This window comes from Zingiber officinale, unplaced genomic scaffold, assembly GCF_018446385.1.
Source record: "Zingiber officinale cultivar Zhangliang unplaced genomic scaffold, Zo_v1.1 ctg74, whole genome shotgun sequence".
Lineage (NCBI taxonomy): Eukaryota > Viridiplantae > Streptophyta > Magnoliopsida > Zingiberales > Zingiberaceae > Zingiber > Zingiber officinale.
Window position 1 is genome coordinate 91,083 of NW_024589970.1, and position 16,026 is coordinate 107,108.

Genomic DNA, 16,026 nt, shown 5'->3' on the forward strand with positions numbered 1-16,026 from the left:
TATTATGGCTAATAGAGTACGAAAGATGGTTCGTGAAGAAGTTAGTGATAAATGTTTCTGTATTCTTGTTGATGAAGCACGAGATATATCTAAATGAGAGCAAATGACCATTATCTTGAGGTTTGTGAATAATTATGGGGTTTTGACAGAAAGATTTTTTGCCATCAAAAGTGTTAGCGATACTACCTCATTGAACCTAAAAAAAGAAATATCAAATGTTCTTGTTCATCATGACCTACAAGTTAAGAAAATCATAGGCCAAAGATATGATGGTGCTAGCAATATGCGTGGCGCATAGAATGGACTTCAGGCATTATTTCTCAAAGATTGTCCCTATGCATACTATGTCCATTGTTTTGCCCATCGATTACAACTCACATTACTTTCTGCAGCCAAGGATGTCAATGTTATTTGGAAATTTTTTTCTTATTTGGATAATATAGTAAATATTGTTACTTCTTCTACTAAACGCATTGCTGAGTTACATACTACACAGAGAATTGAAATCGAGCATATGTTGGTAATTGGAGAACGTGATTCTGGAAGTGGGGCTAATCAGATTGGTAATTTGCAGCGAGCGGGAGCTACTCGTTGGAGTTCTCACTATGACTCAGTAAAAAACTTGATAGGTATGTATGCTGCAACTTGCAAAGTTTTTGAAGTTCTTAGTGACCATTCTCCAAATGGAAGAGTTAAGGCTGAAGTTCGGGGGATTTATAGAAACATGGCAAGCTTTTAATTTGTGTTCATTTTGCATTTAATGCATAAAATTATGAGAACAACAGATACTCTTTGTCAAATTCTTCAAAGAAAATCTTAAGATATTTTGTCTGTTGTTACATTTGTCTCTACTACCAAAACTATCCTCCAAGAACTTAGAGAATGCAGGTGGGAAGAATTTCTTCATGAAGTGAAAGTTTTTTGTACAAGAAATGAAATTGATGTGTCTGACCTTGATTGTCTATATAAGATTGGTCGTTCCTGTCAGCAAACTATAGTTGAACATCATTACTACTTTGATATTTTTAATGCAGCAATAGATTTCATCTTGATGGAGTTAAATACTCGATTTAATGAGTCATCAGTGGAACTTTTTTCTCTTAGTACCGCTTTAGATCCTAAAAATTCGTTTGAATCAATTAATACTAATGATATTTGCAAGCTTGCAATGAAGTTTTATCCTGAAGATTTCACAAATCAAGACATTATTGCTTTGAAGTATGAATTGGTACATTATAAACTTGATGTGATACAAAATTTGAAGGCTTCTACACTTGTTGAGTTATGTCAGCAATTGACTGAGAGTGGATGGTCAAAGGTTTATGTTATGTTGACTAGATTGATTCATCTAGTTTTGACGTTACCTGTTTCTACTGTCACTATTGAGCGACCCTTTTCAGCAATGAAGAATGTGAAGACAGCACTTCGCAATAAAATGGAGGATGAATTTCTTGAAGATTGTTTGACACTTTATATTGAACGAGATTTAGATAAGGATATAGATGTAAATTCTATTATAGATGAATTTTATGTTTCAAAATCTCGTAGAGTACAACTTTGTTGAATAAAATAATGTAATGACTTTTTTTTTGTGTTATGCATCTATTTTTTATAATAATATATAATTTATTATATTAATTTCAAGCCCCCCCCTCGAATTCCTGGATTCGTCCCTGAAACCACCTAAGATGGTTTATGCAATGATGGAAAGATTATGCAGAGGATTTGTATGGGAAGGAACTAACAGGTCTAGGAAACTGAAACTCATCAAATGGGAGTAGGTTCCAACTGCTATTAATAGGTGGTCTAAGTCTGCACCGTTTCTAGGATCACAATACAACGAAAGCACAGTGAGGTTTTTGTCTGATAAATGGTGCCTTCATGCAGGAATGGCTCGACTTTATCCTAATTTTATCGAGGGAGCAGCCCTTTTTCTTCTTGAATGGGTCCAAGTATGTAGAATTTCTGACTTTTCATGGAGGATTTTGACGGAAAACTTTAGGAATCATTCTAGTTTATATGACCAAATTAAACACTTGATGATTTTACACACACACGATTAGAATGATTTAGGATCACGAAGAATTGAAGATCCTATGTTTTCAATGCTTAATTTTGACTAATATACTTCAATTTTGCTAAACCTAATTCAAAACCTTTGCATATTAACCAAACTCGTTGAAAAACAAATGCTATGAACTCGACAACTACGATAAAACCTATGGCTCTAACACCACTTGATGGAAACTTTAGGAATCATTCTATTTCATATGACCAAATTAAACAAGATGATTGTACCCAAAGGATTGTGATATTGTTGAAGATTCATAAAAAAGAATATATTAAAACTAGTAAATGCAGAAATTCATAAACCAAATCTGAATTCAATGAGATTGCCATAGTCTTGATCTCAGTTTTGGATATTGTAGATGATGAAGATGTAGCAAACAAAATCTTCCACTAGATTTATGTCAAAGGTTTCTTGAGTCTCTCTCGGATGGGATGGGATGGGATGGGATGGGATTCCACTTTTCCTTAGGGGTGTAATTAAATCGAGTCGAGCTAATCAGTAAGAGGTTCGAGTCGGCTTGGTTGATTTTTTCTTAAACTCGAGTTCGGCTCGAGTTTGATTCAATCTTAAGCTCAAGCTCGGATCATAATGAAATTAAATAGTTCGAGAATGACTGAAATTCGGTTTGAAAATAGCTCATTTAAAAGCTACGAGTTTAGTTGGAGCTCTGCTCATTAGCATATCATTTTTAGATCGTTAACCAAGCTCGAGTTCTAGCTTCTCTCTCTCTCTCACACACACACAAGCTCATGAACCAAATACTGTTAAGCTCGACACATTTAATTGAATACTTTTTTTCAAACTGAGATCTGAATAGCTCGCGAGCGACTTGACTAGTTTAATTACATCACTACTCCTTAATTGAGAGATCAAACCTCTTACACATCTGAGACCAGAAATCTGTTAACAACTCATCATTATTAACAAGTTAATGAGTTTCATACATATAACCTGTAGGATCGAAAAGAATTTAGATATCTTCACAATGGTATGATATTGTCCACTTTGGGACTAAGTCCTTATGATTTTACTCTTGGGCTCTACCCAAAAGGCCTCATCCCAATGGAGATATTTTTTATCTTTTCTCTTATAAACCCATGATATTTCCCATGTGTTTTCAATGTGGGATTATGTTTGTAACCTTGCAACCCCAACAATCCCCCCCCAAACAAAGGACCACAGGCTTCCCATGTCCGATCCTCGACTACCAGGTCTTCCTATCCCTCGGTCCACCCAACCTACTAGGATTTTCTTACCTAGCCACAACTAGGACTTCCTGCTTGGTGTCTGGTTCTCTTGATCCGAATATAGGAGCCCCCACTTTCTTTGTTTAAGGTCAATATTGTACCCACATAGCTCAATCAGACCATAACTCTTATGCACAGTCAGCGATTAAACCTTCTGGCAGTCTGGGCTCTGATACCAATTGTAGGATCGAAAAGAATTTAGATATCTCCACAATGGTATAATATTGTCCACTTTGGACTTAAACCTTTATAGTTTTGCTCTTGGGCTTTACCCAAAAGACCTCATCCTAATGGAAATATTTTTTCTCTTATAAACCCATGATTTTTCCCATGTATTTTTAATATAAAACTATATTTATAACCTTACCACCTCAACGTAATCCACATCGAATAACACGTAAATCTGTAATCAAGATACCAATTAGATCATTTTATTGGGTTTATCCACAACGGCATATCTACATGTTGTTAAATAACATGCAAGCCCGCAAGTATGAGAAATTAAATCCAACGGATTAGACCCAATAACACATATCATCATTTAGCTATTATTATTGTTTCCTGGATCGCAAATCATATGTATTAAACTAAGGCATTGGACCTTAGAGATATATTAGAGGCTCATAAATGTCCCGTACGTTGATTCAACAAGTAGTTGCTACTCCTCATGGGAACTCGTAGGCTTTTGTAGTGATATATTTCATCGATGAAAGGGGTTGTTGGGATTGCCCAGATTCAAACACCTCATCAACTAGCAGAAAGAAGACCATTGAGAATGGAAGATGGGGTGGCTGTGCTGATCTAGAACTTGTCAAGAAATGAGTTTTACATGACAATCTGCCTACAAGTGGCTCATGGTCGAAGCGAGTAGGCTGGAGAAGAGACCAGAGAAGCTGTGAAGAAGAGTTTCGAGCAGCCCCTGGATCAGAGGCAATCAAAATGTTCATTCGGAAGACCTTAATTAATGGCCTGCTTACAAATTTTGAAAGATGGAGCAATATTAATAGTTGTCGATGGCGCTTCGAGGTGAATTCTTCTGCCATGCAACCTTAACTGAACGAGTGCAGTGGAATAGGCTCGATCCAAACTTCTAGCCACCCTTTTAATTAAGCCTGAGATCTAGATTTTATCCATTGGAGATGTGGTTAGAATAGTCTTGAACATATATCATGCAAAATGACCTCGTAGGCAATCTAGTCACAAAGCCAAAGGGAGTATGATTTTTGCTTATTCTCATGTGCTTGTTTTGGTTTCTTCGACTAGCCTGATGGTTTCAGGTTGGTTGAATCATTAAGGCCACGGATGATTTGTGTTTCCTTAGACGCACTCGAGCGGTCGAGCCTAATGTAGCTTTTGGCATGGAATTGTAGTGCCTAAGCCTAGAGGTTGCTTGGATCGAAGGGATCGGATGCCTCGTGCGTGCACAGCTAGTAGCTCAGACACTATCTAGTTCGCTAGGTCGAGATTGAGATGCCAAAGATTTGTAAATGGCACCCCTAGTGGGCATGCCATCTACTACTATATGATCCTCCAATCCTAGAAATCTAATGTCAAATTTTGAGTGAGATAAGAATTTTTATAACATATATATGTTCCTTACAAAATATTTATCTACATTTTTTTTTCAAAAAATTGTAACAAAAAGATTGAAGTATATATATATATATATATATAACGTGGCGATAAGGAGGAGTCCATTCGGCAAGGGTCGGTTGTCACGATGAAGGTCAGAGTCAAGGCGGTCAATGTTCAAGTATCATATGTCCAAACGGAGGATAATTGTATTGGTCGATCGAGCGATTAGGCCCTCGACCGGGAGGCAAAGGCTCCGGTCCGACCCCACCTTTGACTCGGGAAGATGTCAAACGACTGACGCTTAATGAAGTGTTGTTGGACGATAGGAGGAGGAGGAGACGATATGCAGAATATTGGCAGATCAGCTACCCTACTCAGCCAGGCAACAGGACTCGGCACATGCTCAGCGAAGTTCCGGCCGAGCGGCTAACCTGCTCAGCCCAGCAACATACCCACTGTGTTATCTCTCGACATCATTTTGTGAGTTAGTATTGTTGATACCAGGCATGGTCGATAGGAAGATAGTACGACGGAAGCTTCCACTATCACATGAAAGATATGCTCGGCTTGTTAAGGTATTGTATCAGGGACACTTTACTGACAAACATTTTAAGGGGAAACTTCGAGAAGCGTGTTCGTCTGAGAAAGTGTGCGCACGCGCTACAGGAGTTCTATATAAAATGAGGTCCAAGCATCGGCGGAAGTACACAAGATATACTATTTGCGCTACAGTCTTCATTCTTGTTGCTCCGTCTTCTACATCATCGTCGATGACTGACTTGAGCGTCGGAGGACCAACGCGGGAGACTCCTTCCCTGACTCGACACTGACGTCATCTGTTTTACAGGGCAGAGTGAAGTCTACGAGCAGTCAACGGGGTATCCATATCTTCAGCTTTCCATCTCATCGACTTTCCGACAGGATGAATGGACCGGATGAATATATATCTTCACAATAAGCTTTGTTTTTTTTTATTAAATTTTAATTCCATTATTTACTCTATAACTTTTAACAAGTTTATGGTTTATCTTTATAATTAATAAACCTATCCAGTAGGTTTTAAAGTAATTAATGTATCATAGACTTTGTTTTATTTATTTTCTCCTAAAAAACTTGCTAGATTTTTGACCCTTTAGCTAAAGCGGCACGCAAATGGAAAAAACCACTCAAACTTTGATTAGCGATTTTGTCCTCAAGAGAAAAAAAACAATCCATTAGGATTTTCTCCCCTCAATTAAAGGCGTGATGAAGAGACAATGGTCACATGGTCAGTGCCCCGTGTTTTTTCCGTTCCTTTTATAATATTTATTTTATCAGTTCTTCATCTAAAATCTGAAAAAAAAAAACATTAAAAAAGTATTTTACAGGAAGTTAAAGACCTCATCATGCGATCAACATGATCCCCTTTTTTTCATTAAAAGAAGTATTATTTTTCTTCGATAATAATTCAGTATTGTTCATCCTCAACCGACAGTATTGTCAGGGCCTGGAGAAAAGGCAGGCGCCACATGCGTTGGGGCCTCCCCCGCTTTGATTTTCTGTCTTCTTTCAACCGCTTTGATGCTGCCGTTGTTGTTGACTTCCATGGCGCCGCTCTTCCCATGTGCTCTCCAACTAGCCTCTTCCTCAATCTCTAAAGTTTCTCCGTCTCATCACCACCTTCTTCTCCTCCTGAATTTGGTGAAACATTGCACTTTAATCATTTAACTAAACAACAACGTAACGCTGAGCCATTCGAGTAAATTAATTAAGCTGAATTGCCGTTGATCGAGGAGTGGGAGAAGAAATTTGCTGCATTGAGAAGAAGTCTCGACAGAGTAGAATACATGTTTGCCCTCTTATGAAATCACATGCAATAGGTTTGCATGTCTGTTTCATGCAGTATGATCCAGCTCAAGAATTGGACTTTGGGTTGGAGAGCCAGAGCTTTCACCAGTGAGTAGGCCTGATCAGTAGTAACATGCGTGGCGTGGTCACTCGATCAATAAATATTAATGATTCATGATCTCACGTACTTTTATATATCAATATAACTGTCAACATTTCAATTCTCTCTTAGACAACACAAGTGTCTTGTCTAAGGATACATTTGCACTGTAAACAGTTTAAACTGCTAGTAGTGGCATGATAACTGCCATATTTAATTATAGTAATTAAGAGGTTGTTTAATTCCCTTAATTAATTAGTTTAAAATTGTCCGCCTTCAAAGATTTGGCCGAACTGCCAGTGCGCCGGCGCGACGTTGTCCGACACTACTACTTTGCCGTCGCCGGTGGTCACCTGGAAGGACAGAGCCTGTCCCATCAGCTCCGGCGTCTTCGTGATCTGCCAGTTCTGCCCCCACTCCCTCTCCATCGGCCTCCACGCACCGCTGCCGGACGACCCCCGCACGGACACAGACGCCACGTCGCCGGAACCGCCGACGTTGTAGACGAGAACCAGGATCCACCACGGGTTCCCCTTGATCTGGAACTTGATCCCGCCGGCCTTCGCGCACGGCACCCGCCGGAACTGGATCGGGATGCTCCCCGCGTACGGCGTCGTCGCGATTCTCGTGTACATCGCCTCCGACATGTCGAAGTGCTTCCGGGGCGGCTGGCAGAGCCCGCCGCCGGGGAGCTTCGGGTCCGGCGGGCAGAGGCTGGTGACGGTCACATGGATGCTGCTCCCCTGCCGGCACCCCCGTGTGTCGTTGAAGCACCGCACCTCGTAGCACGCGCCGCAGGTCTCGTAGTTGTTGAAGAGCACGCCGGAGACGGCGGTGTTGGCCAGGCCGTACCCCTGCGTGAACAGGTCGCCGTAGCCGCAGTCGCCGCCCATGGTGGCCTTGCCGGACATGTCGCCGTAGAACGTGGCGTCTGCGACGTCCCATCCGCCACTCGCCGCCGCGGTCGAGGCCGCGAGAGCCACCACCGAGATCACTGCAGCCAGAGCGAACGCATGCATCGGGGTCGCCATTGCCATCTCCGGTCTGCTCCGCTCGCCAAGCGCTTGCATTTATAACACTTCAACGGAAGCGAGTAAATCAATAATTAATTATTAGGACGTTGCAAAAACATTAAAAACGCAACCAACTTAATTACCCACCTGCTTTTGTGATCAATAACTATATTTAATTGTATTAATAATTACAAAACACCGACCATGCAAGTATACAATATACTAATCCTCTAGTTTGGCTGCCTTCCTGCCTGATTCTCCACTAAATAAATACGAAAGTACATCAAATATCCGGTTTTTCTAATTGATTATATTACACCAATCGGATTCCATGAAATTATTTTATCAGATATTAAGATAAATTGAGATATCAGATGCACACTTTCTTAGTCCTATTATTTACTGGAGGAAAAATCTCTTATAATTTACCTTAGTTGACTTTTGTTTTTTAGATTTTTGAGATTCGTACTTGGAGATCTAATCATTACATCATAGCCTCGGAGTAACACTTCTATTTTTTTAGTTAGCATATGTATGTAATTTACGACGATTAATTTTGGACCGGGATGACTAATTCATTCATGAAAATTTTTCATTGATCATTAGGATAAATCAAAAAATAATCTTAACAGATGTCCATCATTCTAATATTTTTAAGTCAATCTTCTATTAAAAAAAATTTATCTATTAATTCTTCAAAATGAAAAAAACATCCGTCGCTCCACCATTAAAAGGGTGCCGGCATTTCCAATTATTATTTTCTTTTTCGCTTACCCTTTGGAATTTAGATGAAGAGGTGTTGTATGAAACATGTAAGTTGAATTGTAGATTAGAATTAACTTGAAAAAGGAGTTATTTTAAATATCCCTACCGGGAATATTCAGTTTAAACCTCACGATCAAGGCCACATGGATACGTAGCTTTTGGTCAATTCGTTGCTCCGCCGTTAGCGGCACAGCAGAGGGAGGCTAGCACTTGATAGATATTGTGCTGGATCGCAACAGAGAGTAGGCACTAGGCAGTTCTCTCAATTGTTTTTCTTGGTCTTTAAAATTCACAATTAATTTGAATTCTCGAATGATTTCATAATTTTTCTTTCTTTTTTTTGCTTGGTAAAAAAAAAAATAGTTTCGTATTATTCAACCGATATGGATTATTTCGAATAAGAAAAAAAAAGTGGGCGGTCAAAATAAATTTACGGTCTAATAATTGATTCAGTGGCAATATCGCAATTGAAGCCAACTTCTTTGCACACGTAATTTTTAATCGCCTGCCTGGTGGCGTTATCCTGCCACTGTCTAGGGTTCCTTGCTCCGGTAGTCTCCAAGGAAGATGAAGGTAATCGATTTCTAGAATCAAAATTTCGCGATTCTTTTGTTGTTTAGCATTCCTGTTTGGTTCCAGATTGATCTGTCGATTGCGTATTAGATATACTTTTTTTCCCTCCTTTTTTTGGACGGTTGAAGCTCCAAGTATTGAATCTGGTCGATCGAGTTGCAGTTTTGATGAAAAATCTATATACAATATATATTTTATGAAGGAACGCCCCCTTTCTAAAGCCTCTAAGGCAAGGTGTAATTAAGTATAATACAGTGCTGTAGTTTACTTATATACTTGTGCCATAAGCGAAGAATGCAGAAGTGAGATTGGTGTGGATGTTGGGAAATTTCAATTCAGCTGATTCACAAAGCATGGTAATTTTGTGGCATGTGAGTTTTGTTATTGTTCAAGGCCAGTGCTCATGTGGTGCGGATTCCTCCGAGATACTGAAGGAAAACCAGATTGTGTTAGTTTCTCTGCAATAGTCTCGCTGGTTGGTTTGTAACTAGCAAAAGGTAGAGAGGGGATAAGATAGGCCCTGCTAAGGCACACTCTGATGCTCAAGTTAGTATGACTCCAAGAATGGAGAGAGCTGTGGAAGGGCCTACCTGTCTGCTTGCTATTGTTGGCACTCATACGGACCCTATGGGTGGGTCTCACTTAATGGGAGTGCAAAGGCAGTGTCTTTCCGCAGGCAAGAGTGTGATGATACTATGCCTACCTGGTTGGAGCACTGTGGTGGTGTGTCTCCTTGAGCAAGTCTAATGGTTGCTCATAGATAATACCTTGTAGATAGATAGATAACTGAATCTTATGGAGTGTCAAAGCCCTTGTGTTTCCTCCTGTGCAGGTGTTCAATCTCAAATCCACCTAGGAAAAAATGGAGGAAGCTGACTGATAGAGCTGCTGTGGACATTAAATCCCAACTACTTATAAGGCCCATGTCCCTCCCGGAGTGGGACTTCATACTATGTCTGTCATGTGGCCGACCCAGGTGCTGATAGAATGAACATTGGCTACTAAGCTCTCCCATTACACTGAATGCGAGATGGAGCGCTGATGCATTTCCTTATTGAAGTCCTGATAAGGAGTTACTTTGAAATTTGAGGACAACTGAGTCATTTTATCGCTGATGGACAAATTAGATTCTAGCCCTTCCATGGGCCTGGGGCATGATCCTTGTCAGTTTCCTTCATTTGTTTTTAGTTGGCACAGGTATCCAACTCTTTAAACCAACTAATTCTGGGTGACCGGCCTAGCCCCACAGAAGTTTTCCACCAATCACTAAGGTAAATAAGGAAGTGCTCATGAAAGTCCATCCAGATGACCAACGTTCTTAGGCCCGCTTCTCACTAGAAGAAAAATACCCTGCAGTGCGCAACAATTGAAATTCGAACCTTAGATCCCTTGGTTATCCGTTGAAAGGCCTAACCATTGTACCATTGTCCCGGGGCAAAAACTGAGTTCTATAGTTATCTTCACTTGTGACCTTCCTTTTGGTGGACTAAATGACGTTATTATGCTGTAGCATCTATATGAAGGATCGTTGGTCATCCTGAAATAGAATAAAAATTTGTTTTTCTACTTAGTTAATTCTTTGTTCCGTGTTTCTTAAAATAGCTTGTTTAAACATGAACTACTTATTGGTTTGGAGTGTAAGACTTCAGTTGGGTGTCATGATGATTAGAATTTCTGATGTTCAAAATAATAAGATAACTATACTTATCCATTGATTTGTTTGCACAGGGGAAGGCCATATCTGGTGAATTTTTGACACAAGGTATTCTTAGTTTTTCAACGCCATTTTTTTTTCTTCCATGTCAAACTCTTGGATGTTGTTGCCATTTTTGCCCCATAGAACACCATGTTAAAGGGTCAGAGATCTTTATTGGTGGCTTGTCTCGTTCTGTAACAGAAAGCGATATACATGAGGTAAACTAGTCTTTGCAATATTAGCTGTTATTTTTTATATTTTTGAACAAATATGACTTGCATGCTCAATATGGATGACAGATCATGTACACCAAAAATGTAGAACATCTAATCAAGTAACAATAATCATTCCTGTAATGAAGTAGAACTTTACCAACTCTGGGAGTGAACCTCAGCCAAATAAGCTCTTGCATCATAGACTTTCTTTATGTCTAGTTCTTTCAGTGCAGGAGATGGTTGCTAGATGTTAAACATATTTTTTATAGTTATTTAAAAGGTTTAAGTAAAAAATGGTTGGGTTTTACCTGTTCTCAGAAAGCAACCATTGGTTATCTTATCATTACGAGTATAATTTTTTTTTCTTTATTGTTCTGCTACTTCATGTGACTTTGCGGGCTTTTCTTTGTTTCCATGGTGAATTTGGTTAGCAGTTTTAAGAGGAACTAGAAAGATCTTTGAGGTTCTAGCTAAGTTACTCTATTTAATACTTTGTATTGTGCTCTTTTAATATGTTTTATAAAGTGAAATTTTACTCACAACTATCTTCTTTAGTGAGCATAATCAAACTGTATTAGAAAAAGTATGGTCTAATTAATATTTTATGTTCATCTTCATGTGCTTTTGATTTACTTTCAAGTATTTCATAAAAATTTACACCCAATGAAATCTTACCTTTTTTCTGATTTGATGGTTGTTAGTATCTCTTTTAAATGCATTATTGAAAATTAATTCTCTCCTTGAAGAGATCTTGTCTATACATCTTATAGTGGCATTACTGGTTTCTGGTTTCTGATGCAGCTCTTTTCCCCTTATGGAATGATAATTGAGTTAAGGATGATGAAGGATCAAGATGGTAACTCAAAGGTCATGACTTCTTTTGAATGATTTTCTTTTATATTTGCATTGGGGAAGCTTTCTTTCACAAAGACTGAATCAATTCAAAATTTTGCTTCTTGGATAGCATTCTATTGATAAACATGTTTTCCTACTCAGGGTTTTTGTTTTGTTCGATTTGGTCAAAAGGAATCAGCTTCCAGAGCCATTAGGGAGAAGGATGGTTTTGTGGTAAATTTTAGCATGTATATGGTTTATATGCATGATGCACTTCTTTATGCTATCTAATGATCCTGATAGAATCCGGCTTGTCCTTATATTTCTTTATTACATTGCAACCTGTAGGCCATTTTGCAGTTACTCTTGTTTTGCTCAAGAACTTATCCTCAATCTGTTTTTTCTAAATATTCACCTCGATCTAGCTTTTTGTGCATACAGTTAATACATCATATTATGGTCAATCTTATCCCCCTTAGGCAAGATTTCAAAAAGCCTATGCAAGATATGTGCAGTCAAGCAAATATATAGTGCACATGTGCACACACAAGGCGTCTATATTTAAAAATATTTCAAACTATTTGTATTAATAGTACATGACAATATGTGCAATAGAATATTTATACATACTCCAATATAAAATTTTAGTTCCAACACATAATATTTCAAATAATTCAATCGAGCTAATATATGTTAACTAGAATTCTCCATCTATCACATTACCTATCAAATTAATCAACCTAGCGATTGATATATGACAATTTTTTTTATATTTACTACATAACTTATAATAAAAAAAGTATAATAATAGTAGTAGTAATGATTAGAAAATGTTTAACACTTACAATAACAAGCACTTATCTCATCAAACAATAAATTTTTTGTACACAAGCTTCTTAAATATTGATCCTCTATAAGAGTTATCTAACCAAATATGGCATTGTACTTCTCATCATATTTATTCCACACCCTTCTTCATAATTTTTATTATATTAAGGGCTACAAGCCTGTTTAATTAAACCACCTTTTGTTTGATTATATTTAGCTTTATTCATGCTCACCTAAGGACTTAACTATATATGCAACTCGCATAATAGCTCGCCTAGACCGCATGTTAGTGCATCTATACCTCATATTTTTGACCATCCAGTTCACAATTCAACATGTTTTGTCCCCATATTTGGATGTGCAATACCTTCTTTTCACTGCTTACACGTGGGGCCATAGTCCTAGGCTCTTCCTTACTGAAAAAGGCTCTTAATGTCTGGATGCTGGACATTAGAGTTGTTCAATGTCATTTTCATGCAGTGACAACAAATTATGTTTGGTATAAGTGCTTCCTTGTGCACTGATGCAACTTGGAAGAACATGACCGCCAAATGTAGAGTGTTAGTACATGACCAATCAACAAGATTTGAAAGCAGAACATCATATGCTAGTTGATGATCCATTGTAATTCAGCATGCAATAATAGGTTCTTATCCTATTCATTTTCTTTGTTAACCACTAGCTGCCTTCCCTTGATTTCTTGAATGTATACATCACATTTTCATTTATTTGATGGAAATAATCACTATCCTCATAGTAACTGGTTATTCTTGCTTCCTGGCAAGCTTGCATTTCAAGTGAGGCTGATAGCTATAGTGTCTCTCTCTCTCTATATATATATTTGGCAGCATTGGTTCAACAATTTTGGTATAACTTCTTTGAACATCTGCTATTAGATTGATGTAGCTGTTGGTTCTTTTACAATATCATTTTTTTTCTTTTCCTGTTTCAGCTCCATGGGAAGAGTATGGGTGTTGATTTTTCTTCAGATCAAGATTCACTGTTCTTTGGGAATCTCCGTAAAGGTACAATACATCTTGATGTTTTGACATATATTTCCAATTACATCAAGCATCTATGGTAACATGTGACTCTGATGCCTTAAATGTTAAATTATTAATGTTCATGCATCTTTGAGAATATATAATGAAGAATCACCCTCTGTTGATACTATCCTGTTTTCTACATTGGAGGGAACAAATAAGACATGGTGTTGCCCACACTTTGTGATGACATTTTCATTCTTTTCTCTAGTTTTCTTTTTCTTTGAAATGGGAAAAACAAGGTGTGAACAAATGGTTCAAGTCATAAACATCCAAAATTTATCCACTTATTAGTTTATTGAGCTTGTTTTGAGCAATCAATCAGATTGGTAAGGATCATCTGTTACCATTTATAGTTCTCTCAATGCTTGTATCTCTGACTGAATGCAAATGAAGGAGATCACTGCCTTCTGATTTCTTTTTTCTTCCTTGTTTTTGTGCCCCTCCAAATTTCTTTTGTGCTAGTATTTCTTTCTGGCATGGCATTGTGCTTTGCTGGATATAATGAACATAGTACATTCTTTGTGACTTGACTTACCACATGATTTAATGTTATCTTAAGGCCATAGTTGTAAATAGTGAACCTTATGAGTTCTGGTTTGCAGGTTGAATCAGTTGTTCGAGCTGCATGCCAACTCAAATATTAACCTGATCCAGTCTGTTGGTTAGACTGACATAGGTCAATAGTAGGGATGGCAATTTTCCCCACGGGTTTGGAGCCCCGCGGGAAAAATCCGAAATGGGGATGGGGATCCCTGATTTTTCGGGGATGGGGCGGGTTTGGGGCGGGTATGGGAATACTATCCCCATCCCCGAACCCGCCCCGAATACTTGTGATGATGGGAGATGCAATGATGTAATTTTGCCAATTCTTGTCAACATACTTTCTTCAAACTTGTGTGTTCATGAAAAAGAACTATAGTTATACAATATCCCTCTTGAAGGAGGCCATAGTGAAGGTCAGATGGAGTATATATTGTTAACTAGGACAAAATTACTTTGGACCTCTAACACACAAGTTTCGACTAATGACATGGGGCGGGGATGGGGAATCCCCGAACCCGTGGGTTCGGGTTCGGGGAATCCCCGAACCCGAAAAAATAAGAACGGGGCGGGGATGGGAATGGCAAACCCGCCCCCGCCCCGCCCCATTGCCATCCCTAGTCAATAGGTTAATCTGTGAATCATTGATTTTATTCATAAATTATACATATATGTAATGACAACTTGATTTGACACATGAATTGGCCTCTAGAGGCTGATAGTGTCAAGCAGCATGGAGGATAGGGGCATGAGAGATTAAGAGATGAAATACAGGATGATATTTATAGTGTTGTTCCACCAAAATGCAAAAAAGTCTAATTAATTAGTTTTATCAAATTTCCAGTATACCCTTTATGCCATCATTTTTATTGAGGTGTAATTGACATTTTAGACTTCATAAAAAAAATTGCCACTGTTTTTGAACAACTGCTTGGTCTTGCCCCTTTAAAAATAAAAAATAAAAAATAAAACAGCTGTTGAACCAATTTTCTCTAGTAGTTGCTGTTTCTTTTGTTTATCCAATCGATGAGTGAAAGTGACCAAATCAACAGCTGGTATGGTCCTTTTTTATAACTATGGTTAAGGCTCTCTTCCTTTTTAAAGGAGAATTATGAGATGTGACTGATAGGTCAGTGTTCTCCTAATTATTTTTTTAGTGTGTTATCAGGTTCTATCTTTTATGTAATTTCTAGTGTTATCATGCCATACCACTGAAATTAGATGTCCAAACTTGGAAGCTGATATGGGAACCTGTTTTATGCTAAGCTATGGAATTCTTTTCTCTACCTATTAGATTAGATCTTTGTTGCTAAGATGCATCATTGGTCCTGCAATTTGCAGCTGAATTTATTTATTTTTTTCTCTTGTTCACTTCAGACTGGAGCTTGGAAGAATTTGAAAAACTTGTTCACCAGGTACAATGGCCATGCCAAGTTTTTTTTTGCTGCACTCACTGGTTGTTGCTTTAACCACTTTGCTTATCTGAACTAGGCATTTAAAGATGTTATCTCAGTGAACCTCCCAATGCCCCCAATTGCTGGAGATTCTATGGCAGGGAAAAGGAGACTGAATCGCGGATTTGCTTTTGTGCATTTCTCTTCTCATGCTGTAAGATGTTGAATAATACAATATGAAGTTTCTAAGTTTACATGCATTTTGTGCTAATTTAAATCGTACTCTTAAGTCTTAACAGTCC

At 38.3% G+C, this 16,026-nt stretch overlaps 2 protein-coding genes across 2 annotated transcripts; one reads left to right on the plus strand and one right to left on the minus strand.

Moving 5' to 3' along the window:
- Positions 1–6,878: 6,878 nt before the first annotated feature.
- Positions 6,879–7,884, minus strand: LOC122037743 (expansin-A11-like). Its single transcript, XM_042597188.1, has one exon. The coding sequence runs from the start codon at positions 7,855–7,857 to the stop codon at positions 7,081–7,083; it is 777 nt and encodes a 258-aa protein (XP_042453122.1). The 5' UTR covers positions 7,858–7,884; the 3' UTR covers positions 6,879–7,080.
- A 1,157-nt stretch (positions 7,885–9,041) lies between these two features.
- Positions 9,042–16,016, plus strand: LOC122037746 (heterogeneous nuclear ribonucleoprotein Q-like). Its single transcript, XM_042597192.1, has 8 exons — positions 9,042–9,171; positions 10,900–10,933; positions 11,012–11,085; positions 11,884–11,949; positions 12,079–12,150; positions 13,697–13,769; positions 15,708–15,745; positions 15,822–16,016. Exons 1-8 carry the CDS (start codon positions 9,166–9,168, stop codon positions 15,948–15,950), a joined length of 492 nt encoding a protein of 163 aa, XP_042453126.1. The 5' UTR covers positions 9,042–9,165; the 3' UTR covers positions 15,951–16,016.
- Positions 16,017–16,026: the final 10 nt, after the last annotated feature.